Source organism: Callospermophilus lateralis, chromosome 1 (genome assembly GCF_048772815.1).
Source record: "Callospermophilus lateralis isolate mCalLat2 chromosome 1, mCalLat2.hap1, whole genome shotgun sequence".
Lineage (NCBI taxonomy): Eukaryota > Metazoa > Chordata > Mammalia > Rodentia > Sciuridae > Callospermophilus > Callospermophilus lateralis.
In genome coordinates, this window is record NC_135305.1 from 203,274,114 (window position 1) to 203,300,666 (window position 26,553).

A 26,553-nucleotide genomic window follows, 5' to 3' on the forward strand; every position below is an offset into this window, starting at 1 on the left:
CACTGCTCTTTATGGTTAGTTATGCTAAATGAGCTCTTTTGATTTCAAATGCAGAAGCAGCACTAAATTTTCATCCACTTCAATGTAAAGACTTATGATAATAAGACCACAAGGAAATTAAGGGCTTTCAGAAAATAAAATTAGGACCATTGATTTTCATGATTAAAACATGTGGTTTTAAATCAAATACTCCATATTGTGAAGTAAATTGTTCAGGAATCATTTGGATACACTCCCTGCTTATTTCAATAAAGGATGATCTGTTAATTACACACACTTGACAGCTTCATGGGTTAAATCCTCCAATTCAGAAAAAACAGTATAGTTTCACAACCATACTAACAATGGCACCATTACAAAGATGGGAAATGTCCCCAAAGCCAATAGTAAGCAGCATCCGGTATATTGCCTCTCCGTGGCTGAGAACCTTTGGGGGCTTAGAAGGAGTCCCAGTCAAATGGCCTCACTACAAGTGTACATAGATTCTCAACATTTTCTTAAGATTCACTTCAATGGAAACCCAAGACTAATAATTTTGTGGTGATATTTAATAAGCTCAATAAACAAAGAGGGACAATAATTAGGTTAAGTATGGACTGAGATGGTCTTTTATTTATATATCATAATATTGGAAATATAGAGTAATTCCCAAGAAAATATGTACTTTTGGGAGTGAAATATACTTCGTGTTTTAAACAGGACAAAACAGTCATATTATTTGGTCTAAAGTAAATACAGATGATCCCTAATATGTAACTCTTCTAGTTCAGATTTTTAAAAAATTTCTATTGACTATCTATGACATTCAGTAGAAATTATACTTTAAATTTTCTTCTTTTCCTGGATATCAATATGTGGCATAGCATGCTTTTGAGATATTGGGCAGCAGAAGTGGGCAGCAGCTCCCAGTCAGCCATGCAATTATATGGGGAAATAACCTATACTCTGTAGTGCACTATTTTATTTACTAAATTATAATATTTCATAGATATATTCAGTGCATTTTGACCTAAGATATTTTCAGTTTACAATAGTTTTATTGGGATGAAACTTGAAGAACATTTGTATGTGATAATATTTAGTTCAGCAGATTCTCCAAATGAAATGCCCCAAATACCTATCTTTGGAAAATATGGCTGAATACAACAGAGGTGCACACACACACACATATGTATGCACACATATATTTATTGTGTAACACATTTATTATTTGTATATGACCACAAGATACTATTATACAACTGTATACTTACTGTACCATGTGTTCATTTCTCAGTCTGTATATCTGTTTACTGAATTATATGTCGCAGATGCTCTACATGGGAAGGATATGGGGGGAACAATCTCCATGCCAAGGTTGAGTTCTGCCCCTTTTTTTTGATGCCAGGAGGGTACTTAATTTTATAGATCCCTAGACTTGTCATACCAACATACTATTCCCATGAAGGGTTCTTGGATTTCTCAGATCCATTCGCCACAATTCTTAGCATTTTATACTCTGCCCAGAAACAACTCTCCAAATTGGTTTTATAAATAATTTACTTGGTTTTTGTCAGAGTTTATTCTGTTATTCAATCCCTCTATAGGATTTTAAAATTTGAAAGTCACATTTTGTTTTATGGATGCAATAATCTTTCAAGTCTCTATGAGGATGCTAATTAGATCTTTTAAAAAAAAGTCTTGTTTCTCATATTATCTTGTGTTGTTCTGCGGGCACTCTGGATATGGACCTTCCTCAAATGTCCAGCAATTCTTCCTTATCTGTTCATGGTAATAAAGGAAGATCTATGGGAGTGAGTACCGGGCAGCCTGATGAGCTACCTTGGCAATTTTTAGGATCTTGCTTTGATTTCCTTGGGGAACTGAGAGCTGTGGGCAGTCTTGCCTACAGTCAGTCAGTGAGAAATGAATGAAAAGTAAGAAAAGACTTCAGGGAGGAAAAGGGATGGAGGGTTGAGCATGTCCTTTGTGGGGAGGGCAGTGGCTCTGGGGGATTAGGGCAGCCTAGTTCAGAATCCAGTACCTCTTGTGCCAATGCACAAGAGGGAAGATCCTAAGAGCAGCTTCCAGGGTAGGACTGGGCCTATGCTCCATCCTTTCTCTGTGTCCCTGCTTTTTCTGAGGCCAGGATTCTGCAGAGCTTCTCAGTATACTTGCTTCTTGCCTGTGGTGGTTGGAACTCTCCTAAATTCTGAATTTCTTCCTGTCAAACCAATTCTGTCTTCTAAAAATTTCTCAAATTAAGTACCTTATTGATATTCTTCCCTGTTTTCAGAGAGATTATTCATTTTTTACTTATTTTTATATTTTGATTATTTTGATCATTTTGATGGAATCTGGGAAGACACATGAAATTTTCACCATCACAATTTAAAATCTCATGTAGAAATATATGTTTCATATATAACAATAAATCCCACTATTATGTACAATTATAATGCACCAATAAAAATCTGAAAAAGAAATATTTTAACATACTTATGTATGTACACGCCTACATGTTTCTCTGAATATCTATGTGACTAGAAAGAAATAAACCAAAATATTAACTATGGTAATTTATGGATTATTAGTTTAAAGATGACATTATTTTCTTCTTCTTTACTCTTATATATTTCCCTAGTTATTGATCCTTCCCTCTTTTTCAATGTTGCAATTTGTTAAAAAACAAATTCATGTATTATAAAATTCAACATTTTAAAGTGTACGATTCAGTGGTTTTTAGCATACAGAGTTGTACAACCATCACCACAATCATTTGTAAATCCCCCAAAGAAACCCAGATGCTTTAACAGTCACATCTTATCCCCTGCCTTTCTATCCCCTGGAAATCCTAATATTTCTTTAGCTTTGTAGATTCCATAGGTCACTAGTCTATCTATGCATTGTCTATTCGGGGTATTTCATTTAATTGAAGTATACAGTATTGGTGTTTGACCTGTCTCCAAGGTTCATCTATGCTGTTTTATATGTCACTACTTAATTCCTTTTTTTTTTTTAAGAGAGAGAGAGAGAGAGTGTGTGTGTGTTTTAATATTTATTTTTTTAGTTTTCGGCGGACACAACATCTTTGTTTGTATGTGGTGTGGTGCCAAGGATCGAACCCGGGCCGCACGCATGCCAGGCGAGCGCGCTACCGCTTAAGCCACATACCCAGCCCAATTTTATTCCTTTTTAATGGCTGAATAACAGTCTATCCATGGAAGTGCCACATTTTATTTATCCAGTCATCAGCTGATGATCATTTGGGTTGTCTCTACATATTATTTTCCTTTTTGCTGATAGAATCCAGGTCTTTGCGTATGCTACATCAATACCCTACCACTGAGCTACATCCCAATCCATTTGTTTCTACATTTTTGCTCTTATGAATACTGCTGCTGTGAATTTCATGTACAAATTGTGCATTACCTTTATAATTTAAGAAATTAAAAACTACATTTAAAAAATAGTCTATAAGCCAAACTCTTAAGTGATTTGGATTTGCATTTCTCCTACTACCATAAAGTATATGGTTTTATTATACTTTTAAAATTTATCTAGTATCTGAAAATACCTAGATAAAATAAATGAAGTTTAAAAAGTAGACATTCTTGCATTAACTGGTGAACAACTAGTAAATTCAATTTTTTTTCAACAAGACATGGGCATGAATTAACGATGCCTATAGTACTTATAACCATTATTTAAGAAGACAGGCCTTCCTTTTAGGAATATCATCTTGAATACATTTCCTTCTCTTAACATACAATACTCAGAAAACAATACTTGTGTGCTGAATTGAAACCTGCTAGGGCTGTGAAAAAAGGGGGGAGACCTATTTTGCTGCCCACTCATAGAACGCAACCCTTAGAAAGGGATTATTTCCATTACATTTTCATCAGGGACTAGCAAAGAAAAGTATATCATGTTATTACAGAGCCTGGAAAGGTAATGACTTCCAGGTTGCTAAGCAACGCCACAATGTTAAAGGCCCCAGTATCTATGATCTCTAGAGACACTCTCAAATTTCATTAAAACCTACTCATAACCATTACACAAAAGGCCCATGTGGAGTTTATAAACAGGCTTAGGTTCTTGACATAATAATGAAGAATTTAAAAAAACAGGGGCATCAAAACTTTGTGGTACTTAATACCAAATATGTTGACTGAAATCTGTAATGTTTCTAGAGGTGTTTCACAGTAAGAAAGTACTATTAGTTTATAGTAAATAAAAGTATTTATATCTTGAAAAAAATTATACATGGAATTTTGAGACTTTCTTTGAAGAAGGGACAAATATGTTGTGTGTATCAGAAATAGAAGCAAGGATAATTTAAAATGAGAGTCCCAATCATGATTTGCATCAAGAAGGGTCATGAGAGCAGCATGCTTTCAAGTAAAATAGGAAATCAAGATGCAACAGGAAATACTCCTCAGGAACATTTTCAAAACATTTCCCTTAATAATGATGTTAGAAAAAGCTAATCACTGAAACAGAAAAAGTGTGCTGGGCTTCAATAACAATTTCATATGTATCATTGAGATGCTAGCCTAGGATATTTGGTAACTGCCCAAGATGCCAATCAGACTTGATGTCTCTATTGCACAGATGCAGGCCCCCTAATATCTTCCATCATCTCCTAACTATTCTCAGCAGAAATAGTGGAAGGAGATCATGTGATTAGCTTAGTCTTACTCTTCAACCCTATAAATCAAAATACCTTTTTAAAAAAGCAAAATAAAAATGGTGACATACCTAAATGGAAGAGGGTCAAACACACACAAGACCCTGATGAGCTCAATCCCCAGTACCAAAAATACAAACATAGATTAGATGGGTTATTGTGATACTGGATATTTAAGGCATTCTTGAATAAAAATTATGCAGGCATATGAGATCATAGGTTTGCTATGCTTAACAGGTAGTTACAGAGTGGCAGAAGAGCCTTATTACCCAAGTATTTCTTTTTAGCATCTAGTTTCCCAGGAACACTCACTGACTCAAGAAGCATAAATCCCAGGGGCATGAAGAAGTTCACTGATAAATTGATGGGTGGTTGGCTCTCATATACCCACGCACAAAAGTTAAAAAAAAAAAAAAAACTCAAATTTTGCAGAAATGTGGAATTTCATGAAATCAGTGATGGTGGAAGAGTCACATAAAAAACCTTTAATGTGTAAGGTTCTGAAGACACAGGAAACAATACAGGATGATTAACAGCTGAAGAAGAGGAAATCTGTTCAAGGGTGAAGATAGAACAGGCAATTCAAAAGGGAATGTTAATTTGAACAGCAATGGAAAATTGATGAAAACAAATAATTTCACAAAAAGGAACATTTTTTATGTTAACATTTTTATGGTGCCATGGCAAGTTAAATATGAATAATGTTATAATGTGCCATCATGTAATTTCGATAATGTGAAATTTTGACAAAAATTCTAGCATCATTGGTAGAGCCCCAAGAGATGGAGTGAAAGGAGCCATTCTATAGGTCTTCTAAGGGTTCATATGGAACCTGTATCATCAGAGAAAGGCTGCCCCTCTGTTGACTCCCATGGGAGGGGCATATGGGAACATAACACTCTGGGTGGGATAACTTACATCCTACCTGGCATTGGAAAGAGTCTCAGAATTCTGCAGGTTCCAGGAAGATCCCTTCCTCTCAATCACATCTGCCTGGGGCAGCTAGGTTCAGTCTTATCACATGTTGCATCCTGTTTATGTCACCACTATGAAAAGCCTAGGTTCCCCAGGCCAGCCCTCTTCCCCTGCGCTCTCACCCCTATGAGGCTGTGTACATCCCTTTATCTGACTCCTTTGTTCATGCCTCATCTTGAACCCCTTCCACTGGGCTCCTTGACAGTCACCAGCAAAATCTATATCTTCAATCTCTTCCAGAATGCTCCCTTTACTCTCTTGCTTAAACCAGGTTTTTCTCTTAAAACATGCTTCCTGTGTAGGTGACTCTAGTACACCTTGAACCACTGAATCCAGGGAATCTCCTTGGTTCTCATGGAATTATCTTTGACTATTCTCTTTGTCTCTTGGCCTCAATTCAACATGTCAGCAAATTTCAATGTTCCAGCTTCAAAATATGACCACTGCTTACCCTACCCAAGCTCAATCAGGACTCTGGGATGACAATAGCCTCCTAACTACGTTCCTTACCCCTCACCCTCTTCAATGACTGTTCTCAAATACAGTTACCAGATTATCTCATGCTTCTGCTTACAGCCCTCAAAGTTTCCCACCTCCCTCAGAATAAGGCTGGTCTTTATAAGGTTTCAGATGACCTTGGTGACTTTTTCCCTCCAACTCACCCTCGATGCTCCTCCTTGTTCACCTTGCTTTGCACACACATGGGCTTCCTGACAGTTCCTAGGACATAGAAAATGGGCACATGCCTTGTAGTCTCTGCAACTGCTGTTCCCCTGACCAGTACAGCTCTGCTCCAAATACCCTCTGGCTGCTTCCTCCATACTCTGGAGGTCTTTATTCAGATGTCACCTCAGTAATGCCATCCCTGGTCACATTACCAAAAAGTTAAAAATATCCCACTGTCCTTCCTGTTGTTCTTTCCTTCTTCATGCTTTTACTATCTAAACTACAACACAATTCAATCAATACATGTGGCCATCATCTGATTCTCCCCCAGTAAGCTCTACTGCAGGTTTTGTTTTGTTCTATTTTATTCATTGATGTATCCCCAGCATTTAGAACAATGTCTGCCACATAGGAGGCACTGAATGTCAGCCAAATGCTAAATAACTCACTAGTAAAATATCTTCATAGTGTTGCTAAAAGACAAATTTATTTTAATAAATTTTAGTTTCATTTTTTAAGAACAAATCCCAACCATTTAGTCATTACTGACTAAAATAGGTAGTCAGTTTAAGAAATCTACATTAAGTGGCTAATTTTCCATTATCACTTATTCTGAATCAGAAAAGTAATTCCCATTTTACAAATCACATATCTAATTCAGGTCAAGTATTTCTTTTGAATTGAGAACATTAGTTTAATGCAAAAAAAAAAAAAAAAAAAGCTTGACTTTACAACAGTCTCTTAGATAGATATTTAAAATATCAACTACAATATTCGTTTATCTTCAGCTTTTTCTATGGTCATTTAAAAACTGAAGACCCAAAACTCAACTCTAGTTCTTTGCTTTAACATGTGGCCTATCTACTTTGAACCATCCTATTAAGCGCAAATACAATATTCCTATGAATATAATGTAGACATTAGCTATTGTTTATTTCAAATTACATGTATGAAGACACATATTGGTGTGAACATACTTTATATACAACCAGAGATATGAAATATTGTGCTCTATATGTGTAATAAGAATTGTAATGCATTCTGCTGTCATTTATTTTTTTAAATCAATAAAAAATTAAAAATATTTTAAATTAATTATAATTATACAAAAAGGAAAATTCCACTTAAAACATTAATCATAAAAAGAAAAATTAGAAACATCTAATTTAGATGTCCATAAGGGAAGGGCCTCCAGAACAATTTTCATTGCTGTTTGCAACCACAAGGAAGTATTTTTCAAAAATGTTCATCCTAATACTTAACATGTTTTGAATACTCATCATTTTGAGAAGTTTTGTTAAAAGTACATTCTTAAAGAAATCCCAAATTACCAGGGACATCTACAGCATTCTGCAAGGCAAAAGCCACACCATGAAATTGATGATGGTTAAAATGACCAACTCAGAATCAAGAAAGTGCCATAGTAAATTAGAATCACTATAAATTGAACCAAAAAAAATTCCCCCCAAATGGGAATATTCAAGGTTTGAATAAATAAATGACCCCTAATAGTAAGCCTTCTCTTTTTCTTTCTATTTTTTTTTAAAGTTGTTAAAGGCAACAGAACTTAAAAAAAATTCCAGGGACTCTCAGCTTTTCACTTACATTGGGTGGAGTCTCAATGAATTAGTGCCATGGAAGGAAGCAGTTTTCCTGCAGCTCTTCTCTCTTTTTGCGCAATATTATATCTGTTACCAAGGATAGTAGGTTGGCCCTTCCCACATTTTAAATGTTCTCTCCCTCGGGCTTAAAAATGGACTATTTCTTTTGCTTCATGAACACTATCCTATTTTTATAATTTTTACCTCTTCCTTTAAAAAGTTGTCAGTGTGGGGACTAGGGATATTCATACAGTGTCAGTGTATCTCTCCAAGGATTACTTAGTAATTGCAAGAGCAGCATGCACCTATGATGGAGAGATGTGGCAGATGGCTCCTCAAACAAGCAACTCAACTTAGCATCACCCGAGTGGGACAGCTGGGCATGGTATGCTTCCTAATGTGATACAACATGAGGGCACACTACTAATGAGACAGTGTGACCCAAAATGTGATGAGGAAACATTCAGATTCTTATAAAATGTGAGCCATCTTACAAGACAACTGATCAGGCTTTCAAAAAATTCAGTATCACAAGGAAAAAAAGGCAGAAAGACCATTCTAGATTAAAAAAAAACATTGATTAAATTTAGCATGTGAGAATTGGTTGAGACGCCACTTTGAAAAACTGTAAAAGTCACTGTTGACAACTAGAAAAAGCTAAAGGTGAGCTAGATATTAACAATATTATGAAACTGTTCATTTTCTTAGGTGTGATAATGATATTGTGTTTAGTTAGGAGCCATATGTCACGATGTCCTTACTTTCACATGATTTAGAAGACACATATAGCAGAGAAATACGTTAAAATAACAATTCTTGATTATGCACTCATGCATCATACTATTCTTAACTTTTCTTTGTTTTTTAAATTTTTTATAATAAAAAAGAGGGTGAAAATGTTACCAATGGCAGTGGGACCTAAAGGAGGAGAAAGGCTTCATAGAGAATGCAGGAATGTATTTTATCACCCAGAATTTCAGGAAGGGGCAGGGGATCTGATTCTCTTGAGAAAAGAAGTCAAAAACAGAAGGAAACTTATACTGCCCAGGGGTTATGAACATCAGACTGAGGAAGGGAAGGGGAGCAGCCCTCAGGAGGAGCCTATGGGTTGGGTGGAGAGTAGCAAGGAGCTGATATTGGAGGGGAAATGAAATATCCTCAGAGTGGACTTTCAGGAAGCTTTCTCTGTCCCATGCACATCCTGGGGTACCTATGGTGGAGCTCAGCATAGTCCCTCATGGTTCGTCAAGGCATTCTTATTTTACTGACAGCAACATAGAAGACTAGTCCTGAGAGGGACTGGCTACAAATGACTCTGTTCTACCAGCTACGTACCTTCTCTGCCTGTCCTACGCAAAATCTCAGGAATGTCTCCTCAGAGAATTAAGTGAAAATTTGAGCAAGGTATTTCTTTTCTGTGTTGGAAAGATACAACAAAATCATTCAATGAATTCCAGAGCCAACTTGCAAACTCTATGGCAACCACTGGCAGAGAAAATTTCTAAGTATAAATGGGTATGTATGGATTCAAAGCAAGAGTTCTCTGGGAACCTCTTAAGAGTATCCTCTCAGAGTTTTAGAAAAATTGTTCAAAAAACCAGATTTCATTAAAAAATGATTATATTTACATTTTACTAAGTTGTTATATAATGTTTCTCTTACAAATTTTACTGGATTCACACCCTTCTCCATTCTTTTTTTCCTTTAAAAAAATAATAAGCAGAAAAGAAAACCAGAACCAGCCACCACCAATAAAACTAGGTCTTAACTACAAGAAAACTGGGCAGGAGAGAGAGAGACATCATTTTGCTTATTTATCACACCTCAAAGAATATTTCCTTACTTTTCTAGCAGAAGTTAGGGTCAAGGCACTCTTATTTTACTGACAACACACAGAAGACTGAGCCCTGAGAGGGACTGGCTACAAATGACTCTAAATGATACTAAATGACTACAAATGATTCTAAATTTTACAATCCAAATTGGCCCTAAAATAGACAAGGAATAGCTACAGAATTTCCAGTTTATTTGATCTCTCTAAAGTTTTAAAAACTCTCCGTATGAAGACATGCTAGGCTACATTCATTTTCCGTAACAGAGCATGTCTGTTCTCCTGTAGAATGAAAAACACCAAGTGTCTTATGTGAGCATTTGGAAAGAAAATGATGGGGAGCACAGCAAGATTTTCTGAAGGCCATAGGGTAAAGAGGCTCCAAGGAATACATATTTGTAATACATCTTTAATTGTAATCACCTTCAGAATTATCCCATATCACACTCCTACCACCTCTGCTGCACCAGGTACATGGGCTGAAAGTGACTGGGAATTAGCAACAACAGCTTATCCCAATCACCCTCCCGTGAATCACTCTTCTGCTTTCATAGAGTAGTATACATTTAAGCCAATTTAGGCACAAATGAGTTAGTGATGGTTCATGTGCAGTCAAATATTTTGAGTGTCAGCATAAGCTAGCTTTAATTAAGAGATAAGTAACCAATCTACAATCATTACCCTGGGAAAATTCCCACATATCAAGTTTAAGGAATAAGTAAACTTGAGAGATTCTTGAAGGATTCCCATCACATTTTAATGCTAAAGTACAAAGCATAATTATAATATCTCCCAACTTCCTGTAAATTACAACAGATAATTAAACTGTTAGGTTCCCCCAACATTCTTTAAATATTCTAAATACAGACTATGAAGAGCACCCAAGGGGCAAAACATCCCAACTCATTAGCAGAAATTAAACATGTTTCTTCCTTATCAAAAACCATGGTTTCAGAAACTTACTGTCACAAGATTGGAACTTTAAACAGAAATGTCAAGAATTCAGGGCCTTTTGTGATTAATCCCTCCTTTGCTGGAGGGATCTGCCACCTTATTCCCAACAATGCCTCACTAATAGCCAGGGCTCAACACTGATATGCTCATTACCTGGCCTTGTAAATTATGGGGCCACACATTCTCTCTGATTCCATCCAGGTTGACTCAGCTTTGGGAACAGAAGGGTACTCCTCCATCAGGGATTTATAAGAGATGGCTCCACCAGTTGAGAACATTCTTCTCTTTAGATGTGCTCCTGCAGGAGTGTACACTTAATGATTGTTTTGAGGTAGGTCCTTAAGTATCTTGTCTTTCCTTTCTTAACTTTTTACAACTAAGAGAATGCATTGATCAGGCCCCCTTCATGCAATTACTGACACCAGGTAATAAATATGGATTGGCCCCTGGCTCTGTGGAATTTGGTTCCTCTGTTCCCATGAGCAGAGACTGAGAGGCGGGGATCATCAAAGTCACAGGAAATCTTCACTAGCATTCCTTATGCCACTCAAGTTTCTGTCCTTTATCTATCTGCACATTCAATCTCATCCATTGTTCAAAAACTTGGCAGGAGCATTGTAGAGAAGATAGAAGCACTAGTTTATGGACTAATTAAATGCCTTTTAAGGTCCTTCTCAGTCAAAATATAGACTGAAGAACACATATGAACAATTGTCAATGACAAAATTATATTCTGTGGATGTTTCTTATTCAGCTCAGTAGATACTTACTAGATACCCATTACATGACAGGTACTATGGTGAAGCATTACTTCATAGTGAAGATAACTAGAATTCAATTGGGATGATGCCATTACCCTTTTGTTTCAGAGATCAGAATTTCCTAATTTTAGTAACAATGTCCAAACTCCAAATGCTATCATGGCTCATATTTGGTAGGCCCTGCCCTGTTTCTGATGTCTCCCCAAACTGGCTCCATAGATTTCTGGGCCTTTATTCAGGAAGTGCTGCTTCCTTCTCCACATCCCTCTAAGCTCAGTTTAAACATCACATCCTTGCCAACTTCCTCCCCAAAGGGACTGTTCTTGTGAAACTTTGCTGGCTCTTGCAGTACAGCAGTGATTGCATTCTACTCTGTAATTCAGTTGACTGTTTCTGAATCTGTCCTGGCAGAGATCCTTGAGGGCAGGGAGCAGGAAGATCAGACCTTACTGTTCTAGTATCTCCAGTGCAATACTTTGAACACAGTAATGACTTTAGCTATTATTTTCTCATGAAGAAAAGAATGAATCTCTCAGGTGCCTTCTAGATCAAAGTTTAGTTGAATCTGGTTTGAAGAATACCTGTAGAATCCAAATCAGTACTAAGAGCAGCTGTACAGAAGCTGGGTACTTGGAACGAGGATGGACTATGGGCAATCCAACTTGGGCTTGATACCAGCGATGCTATTTCCTAAGCTACTGGCACTGGGACATTGCTTCCGTTCACTGAGCCTTGGTTTTTAACCTATAAAATGGTAATAGGCACTGGGGGTGATCTCTAGAACTGCTGTGAATATAAAAATAAGACTGTGTATCAAAAGTCCTTACACAAGGACTAGCACTCAGTGAAAACCAATGTCAGACGTCAAGTTTTTACTGACAATAAGATTACATCAGTACCCTGACAAAAGGGGAATGTGAAGGTGAGTACAGAAACAAGCCAAAAGTTACAGAATAATGGCTGCCAAAGAATTAAAGATAGGGAGTAGCAGGATGAAGTAGAAGAGGAATGGAATGGTTCAAAAGTGTATGCGGGTATTATACTATTCTTTGGGTAACTTGTTGCTTTTTCTCTCCAAAAGTACTCAGTTCAATACTCAGTTGAAGTAGAACTGGGCTTTAGGATGGGCGAATTCAAGGCCACAACTGAATTGATGAGGGCCCTAGAATCTCTCATTGTGTGTTTTATATGACTTGAACCCAATAAGACTGACCGAATAATTTAGAGAGCTTTCGGAGGATTCAAAGCACTTATCACAGATGGCTGCACACGTTACAGGTACTCTTGAACAGCTGAATTAGAAACATTAAGGGATCACACTGACTTATAAGGGCATACTCAGGAGACAATAGGAAAGTATATTTTTTTCAATGGAAATATTCAGTCTGTTTTTTCTTATTAAGGAAATAAATTATCATGATAATTTCAAATCAGAACATTTTTGCACCTCACTTTCTAGAAATTACACAGCAAATAAACAAAAAAATAAACGTGTGGTTCAAAAACATATTTGGTATTTGACCTGAACTCATATGGGCCCCATGTACGGTACAGTTTTAACACATGGGTAAATATTTATACATTTTGCTGCAGAAATATGTGCTTCATAATGGCATTGTCTGGGTGTTCCCTGTGGGTATCACGTACTGTGTGAGAATTATGCCAAATAAAATTTGAAACTTCTGAATTCCAAAACAAATCTGGGCCCAAGAGTTTCAAAGGAAGGATTGTGGATCTTTATAAACTTAATCATGTCAGACATTAGGCCATATTTTCCAAGCTTTTATCATTCTCTATCAAATCAACACTCTTGTTACATTTACATATAACCTGTATTATCATACTTTCTAGTACAGTAGTTTCCCTTATCCACATTTCCTCTTCTACCCCATGGTTTCAGTTACCCACAGTCAACTGTGGTCCAAATACATTAAATGGAAAATTCCAGAAATAAGCACTTCATAAATTTTAAATTGCACATTGTGCTCAGTAGCACAAAGGAATCTTGTGCTACCAAGCCTGGGGTGTGAACCACCCCCATCTAGCATATCTATGAGGTCTTTGCGATCTGTTAGTCACTTGGCAACTGTCTAGGATATTAGACCCACTGTTGCAGTACTGTCCCACAGCGAAAGAACAGTGATGCAATTCAGATATGCCAAATAGAAGCCAAAGTACTTCCTTTCATATCATCCAAGAGGAAAGGTGAATGTAGTATAATAAGCTATTTAGAGAAAGAGAGAGAACACATTCACACAACTTTTACCAAGTACATTGTCATAATTGTTCTATTTTATTATTGTTAATATTTTACTGTACCTAATTTATAAATTAAATGTTATCACAGACAAGTATGTATAAGAAATACAGATATATATTTACAGAGTTCAGTACTATCCAAGGTTGTTGGCATCCACAGAGGTACTAGAAAAGGAGGGACTACTGCACTTGCCTTCAGATCCTTTTTCCTTAAATAACATACCTTTTAAAGAAATGCCTTATATCCACTGCAAAAGTTGAAAGTCTGAAAGGTCTGCTCTCTGGTTAAAGAGTGAGATTCTGATCGAATAGAGAGATGTTAAAGACAGAGTAGAATGAAACTGAGATTTTTGCCTCAAAAGAAAGCTCAAAAGAAAACTGAAAAAGAAAGAACTACCTTACTGTGTGACTCAGTGTCATCTGTGCCATGCCGGCACACCATCTCCAAGATCCTATGCTTTGGGAAACTGGCCTAGACTGTCATCGTCCTGATACACAGGAAACCACTCTGCTGAGAGGGGAAGTCTGTTTGGGGATGGGGACATGGCTGTACAAAAGCATAGCATAGCAGTGAAGAGGGCTCATTGGTTTTCCTCTTTCTGTTCTGTCACCCAGCACCTGTCAGCTGGATTCAGTGGTCACTTGCTGCAACCGTTTACTTATCAAATTGGCACCAAAGTAATTTTGAGTACAACTCTCTGGAGCATCCACAGCCTCCACTTGTCAAAGGACACCTCAGAACAATAGGACCTAGATGTGAACACAGACTGACCAACGAAATGACAAACAGGACCTCTATCCTTTATTAACTACACTAGCCACTGTGAGTAATGGCCTTCACAATTGGTAGAGTAAAATTTATTGTAGAAAGAAAATATGTCAGTATTGAAAAGTACCTTCAAATAGATATCATCTATACATATTTTGTAAAAATAAAATAATTAGACAGAAGGGAGAGTTCTTCCTTAGAGTAGCATACTGGGAGTTGGAAAAGTTGGAGGTTAGAAATCTCCATTTTGTAACCATTTCAAAATTAAAAATACAACTACACATTGATTAAACTAAGTGATCAAAATTAACATCACCAGTAAGGGGAAAACATCATGAGCCTCTGGATGTGGTGGACCAATATCACTACTGAGGTATTCATGAATCTAATCATGAAGAAACATCAGACAGACCCCAATTGAAGGAGATGTTGCATAATATCAGCTTATATTCTTAAAAATGTCATGAAAGACAAAGAAAGACTATAAGATTGTTCCAGATTAAAATACACAATCCTGGTCAGGTATGATGGCCACAAGCCTATGATCCCAGCAACTATGGAGGTTGAGGCAGGAGGACAGAAATTTTGAGACTAGTCTCAGCAACTTAGGCACTCAGCAACTAAGCAGACCCTATCTCAAAAAAAAAAAAAAAAAAAAAAAGGCGGGGGGCGGCTGGGGATAAACTCACTGGTAAAGTGTCCCTGGGTTCAATCTCTAGTACCACAACAAAAATAAAAATAGAATCCCAGACTGTATTTAATATTAGAAAAAAATATAAATTATTAGAATAGTTGACAGAATATGGATGTCAGAGTAGTAAAAGAACTGAATCAATGTTAAATTTCCTGATTTTGAATACTAGTTAAGAGAATATCTTTTTTTTTTTTTTTAAAAAAAGGAAATACATGCTACGAATTCAAGAGTATGAAGGCAACCTCTTACCCTCAAGCAGTTTATGAAAAAATGCATATGTATGCAAATAGGACATGATCAATATTAAAAATAGGTGACTGTGAGAAAGATAAGTGGGAGTTGTTTTACTACTCTTCCAACTTTTCTGGAAATTTGAAATGAGGTCTAAGAAACTTCTCACAGTTCACGAGGCTGACATGGAAGCCAACATCATATCCCGATTTCCATTTGGACTCACCATCCTTCTGAGAATCCTCAGCAGAAGCTTCTGCTCCTTTGGATCCTCCCTGGACATCAGCAAATCAGCAAAACATTCCACATTTTCAGGGGACAGGCTGTCTGGGTTTTCCCCTCCATACAGCTGAACCAGTATAGACAGACACTTGGATGAAACCTCAAAAATTTCAGGATCCTCACTAGGAAGCTGAAAAGTAACAAATAGGATACTTTAAATTCCATTGAAGATAACATTGGTATTCCTCAAAAAGTACAGTAAAATTTGGTTCAGAACATCTGTCTGAGCAGAAAGTGTGACTAATTGAATATTTTTTGGAATGAATCTATTATAAAGTTATAGGATAGCTCAAACACAAGGCTAATGGCACAAAATCAAAAGATCTGTAGTCCTTTTTTTAACCAAAGGAAAAAATGAGCAGAACTAGTAGAGGATGGCGATGTATTTTACATCTGGCACATGCATGGATTCATCACTATTTACGGGGGGAAGGTGTTGATGGATTTTTCAGGGGCAAGTTCCTTTAGATTCTCATTTACCCATAACTTGCTTAGGGAAAATCCACTTTCTAGAGAATATTAAGGAATATTTTAGCCTTTCCTGCATCCAAATCATCATTGACTCTACAGAGGGGAGATACAGCATTGGTTCTATGTATACTAAAAGATACAACATGAAATAGTAATCATATTATAAACATTTCAATTTATTTTTAGTTTTTATTTTATCTGCAATATCTTTATTGAGATGTAATATTTATACCATATAATTCACCCAAAATGTATAATTCAACAGTTTTTAGTACATTCACAATCATGCAACCATTAATACAATCAAACCTATTAAAATTATTTTTGGTGCTCTGGATTGAACCCAGGGCCATGCCACACTAAACATACACTCTACCACTGAGCTATATATCTAATCCCTGCAATGAATTTTAGAACATTTTCATCATCCCCAAGAGAAATCTTATACACTTTAGTAAGATTTTGCTATCCCCCTTTTCCTGTGCTTTTTGTTTCTATGAATTTACCTATTTTGGATATCTCAGATACATAAAATCCTATAAAATGTGATCCTTTGTGACTGGCTTCTTTCACTTGGAATTATGTATTCAAGTTTCATCCACATTGTAGCATGTATCCATAGGATGGAAGTAACACATTTTGTTTACCTATTTATAAACTGGTGGACATTGAGAGTTTTCAATTTTAGGCTATTCTGAATAATGCTGCTGTGAATATTTGTGTACCTATTTTTGTGCAAGCATGTGTTGTTTCTTTGGGGTATATACCCAGGAGTGGGATTGCTGGGTCATGTGGTCACTCTATGTTTAACCTTTTGAGGAACTGCCAGGCTGTTTTCTGAAGTTGCCATTTGCAACAACAATGTCTGAGAGTTCCAGTTTCCTTACATCCTAACCAATTCCTGTTATTATCCGATTTCTGCATTCAGCCCTCCTAGTAGCTATGGAGTATGGTTTCCATTTGAACTTTCCTGATGGCTAATGATGCTGAATCTTCTCACATGCTTATTGGCCTTTTGTATATCTTTTTTGGAGAAATAGCTGTGCAAATCCTTTGCCCATTTTTAAAATAAATCATGTGCAAAAAAATCAATATAGCGTGTGACTTTTTATGATTGAGTTCTGATAGTTCTTTAAGTTTTAAATATGATTTTAGAAAAACAATTTTCCATTCTGCAGGTTCTCTTCTACAGTCTTAATAGCATTTTTTGAGACACAAAATATTTTAAATTTGATGAAGTTTCGTTTATCGTTTTTATTTAGGGTTTATATACATGATTTTTGCAACATATCTAAGAGTTTACAACCAAGCTCATGAGGACTTATATGCTTTTCTTGCTAAGGATTGCTTTGGCTATCATGGGCCTCTTATTTTTCCAAATGAATTTCATAACTGCTTTTCTTTGATTTCTATAAAGAATATCATATGAATTTTAATGGGAAAATTAATAAAATATGTATAGCACTTTTGGTAGTATGATCATTTTGACAATATTAATTCTGCCTATCCAAGAATATCAGGTCTTTCCATGATGTGATCTCATATCTAGAAACCCAAAAAACCCCATGAGAAAACTTCTAGAACTCATAAATGAGTTCAGTAAAGTAGGAGGAAACAAATCTAACACCCATAAATCAATTGTGTTCCTATGTTCCAATGATAAATCAACTAAAAGAGAAATTAAGAAAATTATTCCATTCACAATAGCCTCAAAAAAACATACTTGGGAATCAATTTAACAAAAGATGAGATTTATAATGAAAAGTACAGAATACTAAAAAAAAAACTGAAAAGACCTTATTTTAATTTTCATTCAGTTCTATGCATTTTAAAAATTTCCTTTAAGACTTCATCTTTCACTCATCAATATTTAGAAGTGTGTTTTCCTTTTAGGTGTTGGAAAATTTCCATATGTCCTTCTGTTATTGACTTCTAATTTGATTCCACTTTGGTCAGAGACTACTGTATGATTTCAGTATTTATTTTAGTTTTTTTTATTACTCCTTATTTATAGTAATCACATACTACCTTTCTGTTTTTGTACAAGTGTTTGCCTTTTGAATATTTTAAACTTTCTTTTACAAACTTCCTATCCTATTTTCTTTCCTCTTAATAAATTTTAATTTTATTATCTTTAAGAACATTCATGTTACTGCCATTATTAGTATTAAGGAGGCCATAGTTGATACCTTCTACTTACTTTAATGTTAGATCTAGTTCACAGCTGTTCATTGCTGCTGCTTTTGTTAAATGGTGATCCCACCATTCCATTTTGTGGTAATTAATGGTGTACACAGGCACTGGGCATTTATTCTTATGAGGTAATTGATCATTATTGTTGCTGCTGGTGCTTGTTTCCCTTTTTTCTGAAGTGGAGCTAGGAAGCAACTGGTACACTACAACTTCATAGGGTACAGACTCTGTAGCTGAACTATACCCCCAACTCAACAAAGAAACAGTACACCTTCCTCCACACACAAACCAACCCCACTCAAGCTTCAGTAATACTATAACACATAGAATAGGGGAGACAAAAACTTTAAACCAAAGACTAGATCCAAAGTAAATATGACTAGAAGGGAACATCAGGTCCTACTCTTTTTTTTTCTTTAATATGTACTTTTTTAGTTGTAGGTGGACACAATACCTTTATTTTATTTTTATGTGGTGCTAAGGATCAAACCCAGTGCCTCATGCATGTCAGGAGAGTGCTCTACCACCGAGCCGCAGCCCCATTCCCAGGTCCCACTCTTGGACATCTATACCTACAGCAAAATCAGAGAAAGAACTCTAAAATTAGAAAAACACACACCATTATAGCAGTTTAATAATAGTAAATTAATCCAGCAGTTCAGCCGCAAATCTACAGGCACTGGTGGTGAAAAATAACACTTGAAATACACTGAACTTATGTGATGAAGCAAATGGAAACCAACATGGAAGTCATTACAAAAGAGACAACTACATGCCAAAGGATGTCCTCAAAAAAACAGGGAAAAAAAATCTACCTCAAAAGATGTGCAAGTATAAGACCTCTGAAACATGAGGAAAAAGGCAAATAAGTCTCCTCCTATCTAAAGATACAATCCCCCGACAAAGGAACACACACAAAAGGTGACAAAATTTCAGAGACAGACTAAAAAATTGATTATTAAAAGAATTAATGAGTTAAAAGAAGACCTAAGAAATTAATTAAGAAATGAACTAAGAGAGCAATTCCAGGAGACCATCTCAACAAAGAAATAGAAACTCTGAAAAGGAACCACTCAGAACTAGAAAGAAAGATACAATAAATCAAATAAAAAATTCACTCAATACCATTACCAACAGACTAGATTACATAGAAAGCAGAATCTCAGGCCTTGAAGATAAGGCATTTGAGCTAGAACACTCAGTAGACAGTAAATAAAAATAAATAAATACCATGCTCAAGATATATAAAAACTCTGGGGCAAGATTAAGAGACCAAACATGAGAGTCATCAGGATAGAGAGGGAATAGAAATACAGGCTAATGGCATTAAGAAATTTTCCAGTGAAATAATGTCAAAATTGTTCACACCTTAGAAATGAGAAGATCATCCACACACAGGATGTATATAGAACCCCAAACAGACAAGATCAAAAAAGAACCTCCTTCTAGACACATCATAAACAAATGCCTAACAACAGAAGGACAGAATATTAAAGGCTGCAAGAGAGAAACATCAGATCACATTTAGAGGTAGACCAATACAACTCAGAATCTAAAAGCCAGAAGGGCTTGTAATGAGATAATCCAACCTCCAAAAGAACACAATTGCCAGCAAAAGTTGTATATTCAGCAAAGGAATTACTCATAATTGTATAAGGAACAAAAACTTTTAAAGATAAAGATAAAAGAATTCATGATTATAGAAAATATTTAAAGAAATACAACAGAAAGAACTCAAACTTCACAGTTCTCAAATGGTTGAGGCTTTCCAGAAAAGCAATTAAACAAATGAAAATAAAAACAAGTTAAATCTATGAAACATACCAAAATGATTAGAAATAATAAACATGTCTCTGTAATAACTTGAATCTCAACTTTCCAATTAAAATATATAGATTAGTAGACTGGATTAAAAAACAAGACCCAATTATATGCTGCTTGCAACAGACTCATCTTATACACAATGATTATCAACAGGCTGAAAGTAAAAGAATGGAAAAACATTCCACACAGAATCTGAAAACAAGCAGGAGCAGCTATTCTCTTATGTCAAAGAACATTTCAAACACAAATTAATCAGAAGAGACAAGGAAGACAGCTAAATGCTGTTAAAAGAAATAAGCCAATAAGAAGATATAATTATAGTAAATATTTATGCCCCAATGTTGGCACACCTAATTCATAAAAACACTTCTTCTAGTTCCAATACAACAATACTTGGTGATTTCAACACACCCTCTCTAAACAAGAGACAGGTCATCCAATAAATCAAATGGAGCTAAGAGATATCTATGGAATATTTCAACCAAATCAGCTGAATACACTCTCTTCTCAGCAGCTCCTGAAATCTTTTGCAAAACAGACTATATATTAGGACTCAAAGCAAGTGTTAGCAAATACAAACAAAACTGATATTATTCCAAGCAACTTATCAGATTATAATGGATTGAAATCAGAAATCAACAGCAAGAAAATTTATAGAAACCACATAAACACATGGAGATTAAGACCCTTAAATGAGGAATGAGTCATTGATAAAATTAGAGGATAAATTTTAAAAATTCTAGGATTAAGATAGAACACCAATACAACATTCCAAAGTACCTGCGACATTATGGAGGTAATACTAAGAGGAAAGTTTCTAGCATTAAAGATCCACATTAAAAAACAAAGCATCCTAAATAATCTAGTGCTATATCTAAAGGGCCTAGAAAAGCAAGAACAAACTAATTCCAAAACAAACTAATTCCAAGACAGGAAAAAATTAAGATCTGAATTTTAATTGATACAATAGAACATTAAAAAAAAACCTACAAAGGATCAATGCAACAAACTTCTATACTTTTAGATCTGATAAACAAATTCAGTAAAGTAGCAGGATACAAGAACAACACTCATAAATCAACGGCTTTCTTATACTCCAAAAATGAGTCTGCTGAGAGGAAAATGACTCCAGTTACAATAATCTCAAAAAATACTTATGAATAAATCTAAGGAGGTGAAAGATCGCCACAATGAAAATTATAAAACACTAAAGAAAGAAAATAAAGAAGACCTTAAAAGGTTTACCAGGTTCATGGTAAAATTAATATCACCGACATGGCCATATTAGCAAAAGTAATCTATAAGTCACCATTAAAATATCAATGACATTCTTCACAGAACAAAGAATTATAAAAACAGTCCTAAAATTTATATCAAAAACCCAGAATAGTCAAAGCAATCTTAAGCAACAAGGGTGAGGCTGGAGGTATAACAATACATGGATTTCAAATTATACTACAAGCTACAGTAACAAAAATAGCATTGTACTGGCAAAAAAAATAGAAACAAAGACCACTGGAATAAACTAGAAGTCACAGAGACAAATCCATATAAATACAGTCATCCAATCTTTGACAAAAGTGCCAAAAGCATATATTGGAGAAAAGATGGCCTCTTAAATAAACTGCACTGGGAAAACTCAAAGTAGATTGAAAACTAAGAATTAGACCAGGAACAGTGAAATTGTGAAAAGTCAACACAGAGGCAACACTCCAATGGCCTGGGCATTAACTTCCTTAATACAGAACTGCTAAAGCTCAAGAAATAAAACTAAGAATAGGAATATCATTAAAACAAAAAGCTTTTGAACAGTAAAGGAAACAAGAGCATGAAGAGAGAGCTTACATCTGCATCATGAACAGCCAGAGAAATGAGAAGTTGTGCTCGATACAATACGTCAAAATGCATTCTGCTATCATGTACAACAAATTAGAATAAATTTTAAAAAGACTACACATATCAAAATTTAAAAAAGAAAGAGAACTTATGGAATGGAAGAAAATCTTTGCCAGCAACTCTTCTGATAGGGGGTTAATATCCAGAATATATAAAGAACTAAAAATACTTAACACCAAGTCCACTAATAAGCCACTCATAAAATAGGCAAAAGATGGTAGTGAGACCCTGCCTCAAAATAAAAAGAGCTGGGGATGTAGCTCAGGGGCAAAGCATCCCTGGGTTCCATCCCCATTACAAAAGATAAAAAAGGAGGAGGAATATAAACAACGTAAACTGTTGGCAAAGAGATGGGAGGAAATAAGGTACAATTTACATTGTTGATGAGACTGCAAAGTAGTACAACCACTTTGGAAAGCAGTATGGAAATTCCTCAAAAGACTAGGAATAGAACCCACTGTATGTTCCAGCTATCTCACTCTTCAGTATTTATCCACAAGAACTAAAATCAGCATATTATAGTGATATATGCATACCCATGTTTATAGCAGCACAATCCACAATAACCAAATTAATAAACCAGCCTAGGTGCCCACTGACAAATGAATAAAGAAAAGTGGTAAATATACACAATGGAGTTCTACTAAACAACAAAGAAGAGTGAAATTATGCCATTTGCTATTAAATGGATGGAAATGTAGAACATCATGCTAAATGAAATAAGCAGACTCAGAAAGTCAAAGGTCAAATGTTTTGTCTCAGATACAGAAGCTAGAAAGAAAAAAGGAATAAAAAATGGAAATTCACAAAAATAGAAGGAAGATCAGTAAAGCAGAAGCAGGGGATCAATGGGGAGTAAGAAGGGGTGGGAATGGGAAAGAGGAAGGGAATGAAGTTGACCAAATCACACTGGGTGCACATGAATATAACACAATATATATCAACTTTATATGCAATTATAATGCATCAATTAATTAATAAAATAGATACCAGAATAGAGAAAAGGGATTGGAGGAGGGAGAAGAGGAAAGGAGGTAGTACTGTGGATTAAATGGAGAAAAATCATGTTATATGCATTTTTTAATATATCAAAATGAACCCCACTATTTTGTATAACTTTAATGCACTAAAAATAAAACTATTAGACACCTGGTAATGATCCCTGAGAGATGGGAGACAAATAGGGTCAGACTAGAGACTTGATAAGGTTTTTAGAGCAAAGAACACAGAGGGATCAGAGGTAGATTCCTTAAATTGTCTCAGCACATTTTATTTTACTTTGTACCAGGGATTAAACCCAGGAGTACTTAACCCCTGGAGCCATCTCTCCAGCCCTTTTTTATATTTTATTTTGGGGGTTCTGTCTGAGTTGCTATAGGGCCTCACTAAGTTGCTAAGGCTGGCTTTGAACTTGCTATCCTCCTGCCTCAGCCTCCCAAGCTGGTGGGATTACAAGTGTGGCCATTTATGTTAAAAAGGGCTGCAGTTGTGGGGCAGTGGTGGATCGCTTACCTACATGTATGTGGCACTGGTTTTGATCCTCAGCACCAGAAAATAAATAAATAGTTAGATAGATAGATGGAAAAGATAAATAAACTGTGTCCATCATGAAATACTACTCCACTATATTCAAAATAGAAAATAACCCAGGAGGTGGCTAGGATTTAGAGAAATTTGAGCACTCATACACTGTTAATGGGAATGTTAATGGAGCAGGCACCCAGGAAAACAGTCTGGCAGTTCCTCAAAGGGTTAAACACAGTTTTGACATATAACCTAGATAGATACTCACAAGAAAGAAGTATATATTTACATAACAATTTGTACACAGATGTTCAGAGCCATATTACTCATAATAGCCCCAAAAGTGGGAACAACTGAAAACTCCTTCAACTGAAGAATGGACATACAAACATGGTACACTTACATGGTGAATATTATTCAGTAGGAGCAAGGAATGAAGTACTTTTCCATGCTACAAACATGAATGAGCTTGGTACACTAGGCTAAAAGAAAGATGAAAACATCACATTTTATGTACTTCCAAATAAAACACATAGCATAGACCAATTTATAGAAACAAAAAGTACATTAGTGATAGATTAGAGTTGCAAAGGGGAGGGAATAGAGACTGATTTCTTATGAGTTTGAGGTTGTTTTGAGGAATTATCAAAAAATTCTGGAATTAGATAATGGTTGCACAATAAACATCAAAACCATTGAAATATACACTTTCAAAGGGTTAATTTTATGGTATGTGAATTATTTCTCAATGAAACCACTAAAAATACCAATTCAACACAGTCTCCATGCCAACTAAAGAGGAAGGAATTAATTAAAACTTATTCTCCTAGATCAATGACATTCTGACACCACCAAAGACAACAGAAGTAATAAACTATAGAACAAGACCCCTCATGAATATAGATGTAAAACTTCTAAATAAAATCATAACACATAAAATTCAACATTATATTAAGCAATAATTACAACTAAGTGGAGAATGTTCTAGGGATACAGGTGTAGTTCAACATTCAAAAATTTACCAATGTAGTTGGGCACAGCAGCACACACCTGTAGACCCAGCTACTTGGGAGGCTGAGAAAAGAGACTGCTTGAGTCCACAACTTCAAGACCAGCCAGGGAATACAGGAAGACCCCATCTCAAAAAACACAAACACACAGACCTATCAATGTAACAACATACCATAGGTATTCATTTCCTAGAGCGTCCCTAACAAAGTGCCACAAACTAGGTGACTTAAAATAACAGAAATTTTTTGTCCCACAGTTCTGGAGACTAGATATCTGATAGCAAGGTGTTGGCAGGGCCCTGCTTCTTCCCAAACCTATGGGGAAGCACCCTTCTTTGCCTCTTGTAGCTCACAGCCCTAGAGCCCCAGCTCTTCTTTGATTTGTGACCACATAATTCCAACCACTGTCTCTAACTTCACAGGGCCTCTCTCTCATGTCTTTGTCTCAGTCATAGTGGATGAGGGACCCACCATACTCCAGTGTGACCTCAATTCATTCTATCTGCAAGAACTCTGTTTATAAATAAGGACACTCTGGAATACTGGAGGTCAGAGTTTCACTATTGTCTTTTTTTTGAAGACACAAGTTAACCTGCCACATCATAATCCAAACCACATGACCATCTCATCAGAAAAAATACCCGACAATAACCAATAACTATTTATAACAAAAAATCAGCAAGCTAGGAGTAGCAGGGAACTTCCTCAACCTAATAAATGGCATGTAAGAGACAGAATCCTTTCCCATGGGATCTGGCAGACAAAAAGGATGCCTTTTCATACCACTTTTACTGGCCATTATTTGGGACATTCTGGCCAGTGCAATCAGTGCATCCTCCCTCCCACCCAAATCTCTGCCCTATAATATCCATACTGGAAAGGAAGAAGTTATTTTATTTGAAGAAGAATGATTCTCTGTATTAAAAAACACATGTAATTTATAAACAAACTACCAATGTCTGTGAGTTCAACAAAATTAAAAGGTTTAAAAGCATCACACAAAATTAATTGTATTTTGCATGTAAACAACAATCAGAAATTAGAATTAAAACAGTACCAGTAAAACAGCATCAAAAAATTAGAAATCCTTAGAGATATGCCTGAGAAAAGATGAAAAGATCTATACTTAGAAAACTACAAAATATTGGTAAGAAAAATTAAAATCGATCTAAATAATGGAGGAATACACTTTGCTCATCAGCCAAGTGACTCAAAATTGTTAAGATGACTATTCTCCCCAAATTAGTCCATAGACTCAATATAATCTCAGCTGAAATGCCAAAGGGTTTTTTGTTTTGGGTAGAAATTGATAAGCTGATTCTAAGTTTCACATGAAAATGCAAAAGAACAGCCAAAACAAATCTGAAGAAGAGCACACACATAGATTCAGATGAATACAGGCAACTGACTTTTGACCAAGGTCAATGACAATGCAGTTGAGGACACATTTTTGACAAATAAACAGTTTGTTAAAATTTTGATTCATACCTTGCATCATTTACCAAAATGAACTAAAAATGAGTGCTAAGCCTAGAGTTAGCACTCTAAAAAAAGCTAAAACCATAGACTTCTAAGAGAAGACAGGAAAAAAATAGTTTTGACCTTAGGTAGAGGAAACATTTCTCCGATATGGCTGCTAAAGCATAATTTTGAGAGGAAAAACTGATGAAAGCTGATATTGACTTAAAACATCTGCTCTCCAAAAGACAAGGTTCAGTTCATAATATGTTTAATAAATAATAGGTAGTAGCACAAACACACACCATCACAAAATGCCCCTCTAATGGAGGACCAATGAAAAGTATTCTTTCTGAACAAAAGCCTTAAAAACTGTGGCCCTCCCTACTTCTGGGAAATGTACATTTCGTCTAACAAACCAAAACCATGGCTGGATATGCCCATTTGTCATCCTTTATTTTCTCTGATTTTATTATCCTGTATTT

At 35.7% G+C, this 26,553-nt stretch overlaps 1 protein-coding gene across 1 annotated transcript in view; it reads right to left on the bottom strand.

The window, feature by feature from the left end:
• Ulk4 (unc-51 like kinase 4) overlaps positions 1–26,553 on the bottom strand; it is a 501,941-nt gene that overhangs the window by 85,548 nt on the left and 389,840 nt on the right. The window contains exon 35 of the mRNA XM_076869315.2: positions 15,637–15,822. Within this exon, the coding sequence (XP_076725430.2) occupies positions 15,637–15,822 (186 nt within the window). The remainder of the gene's footprint in view (positions 1–15,636; positions 15,823–26,553) is intronic.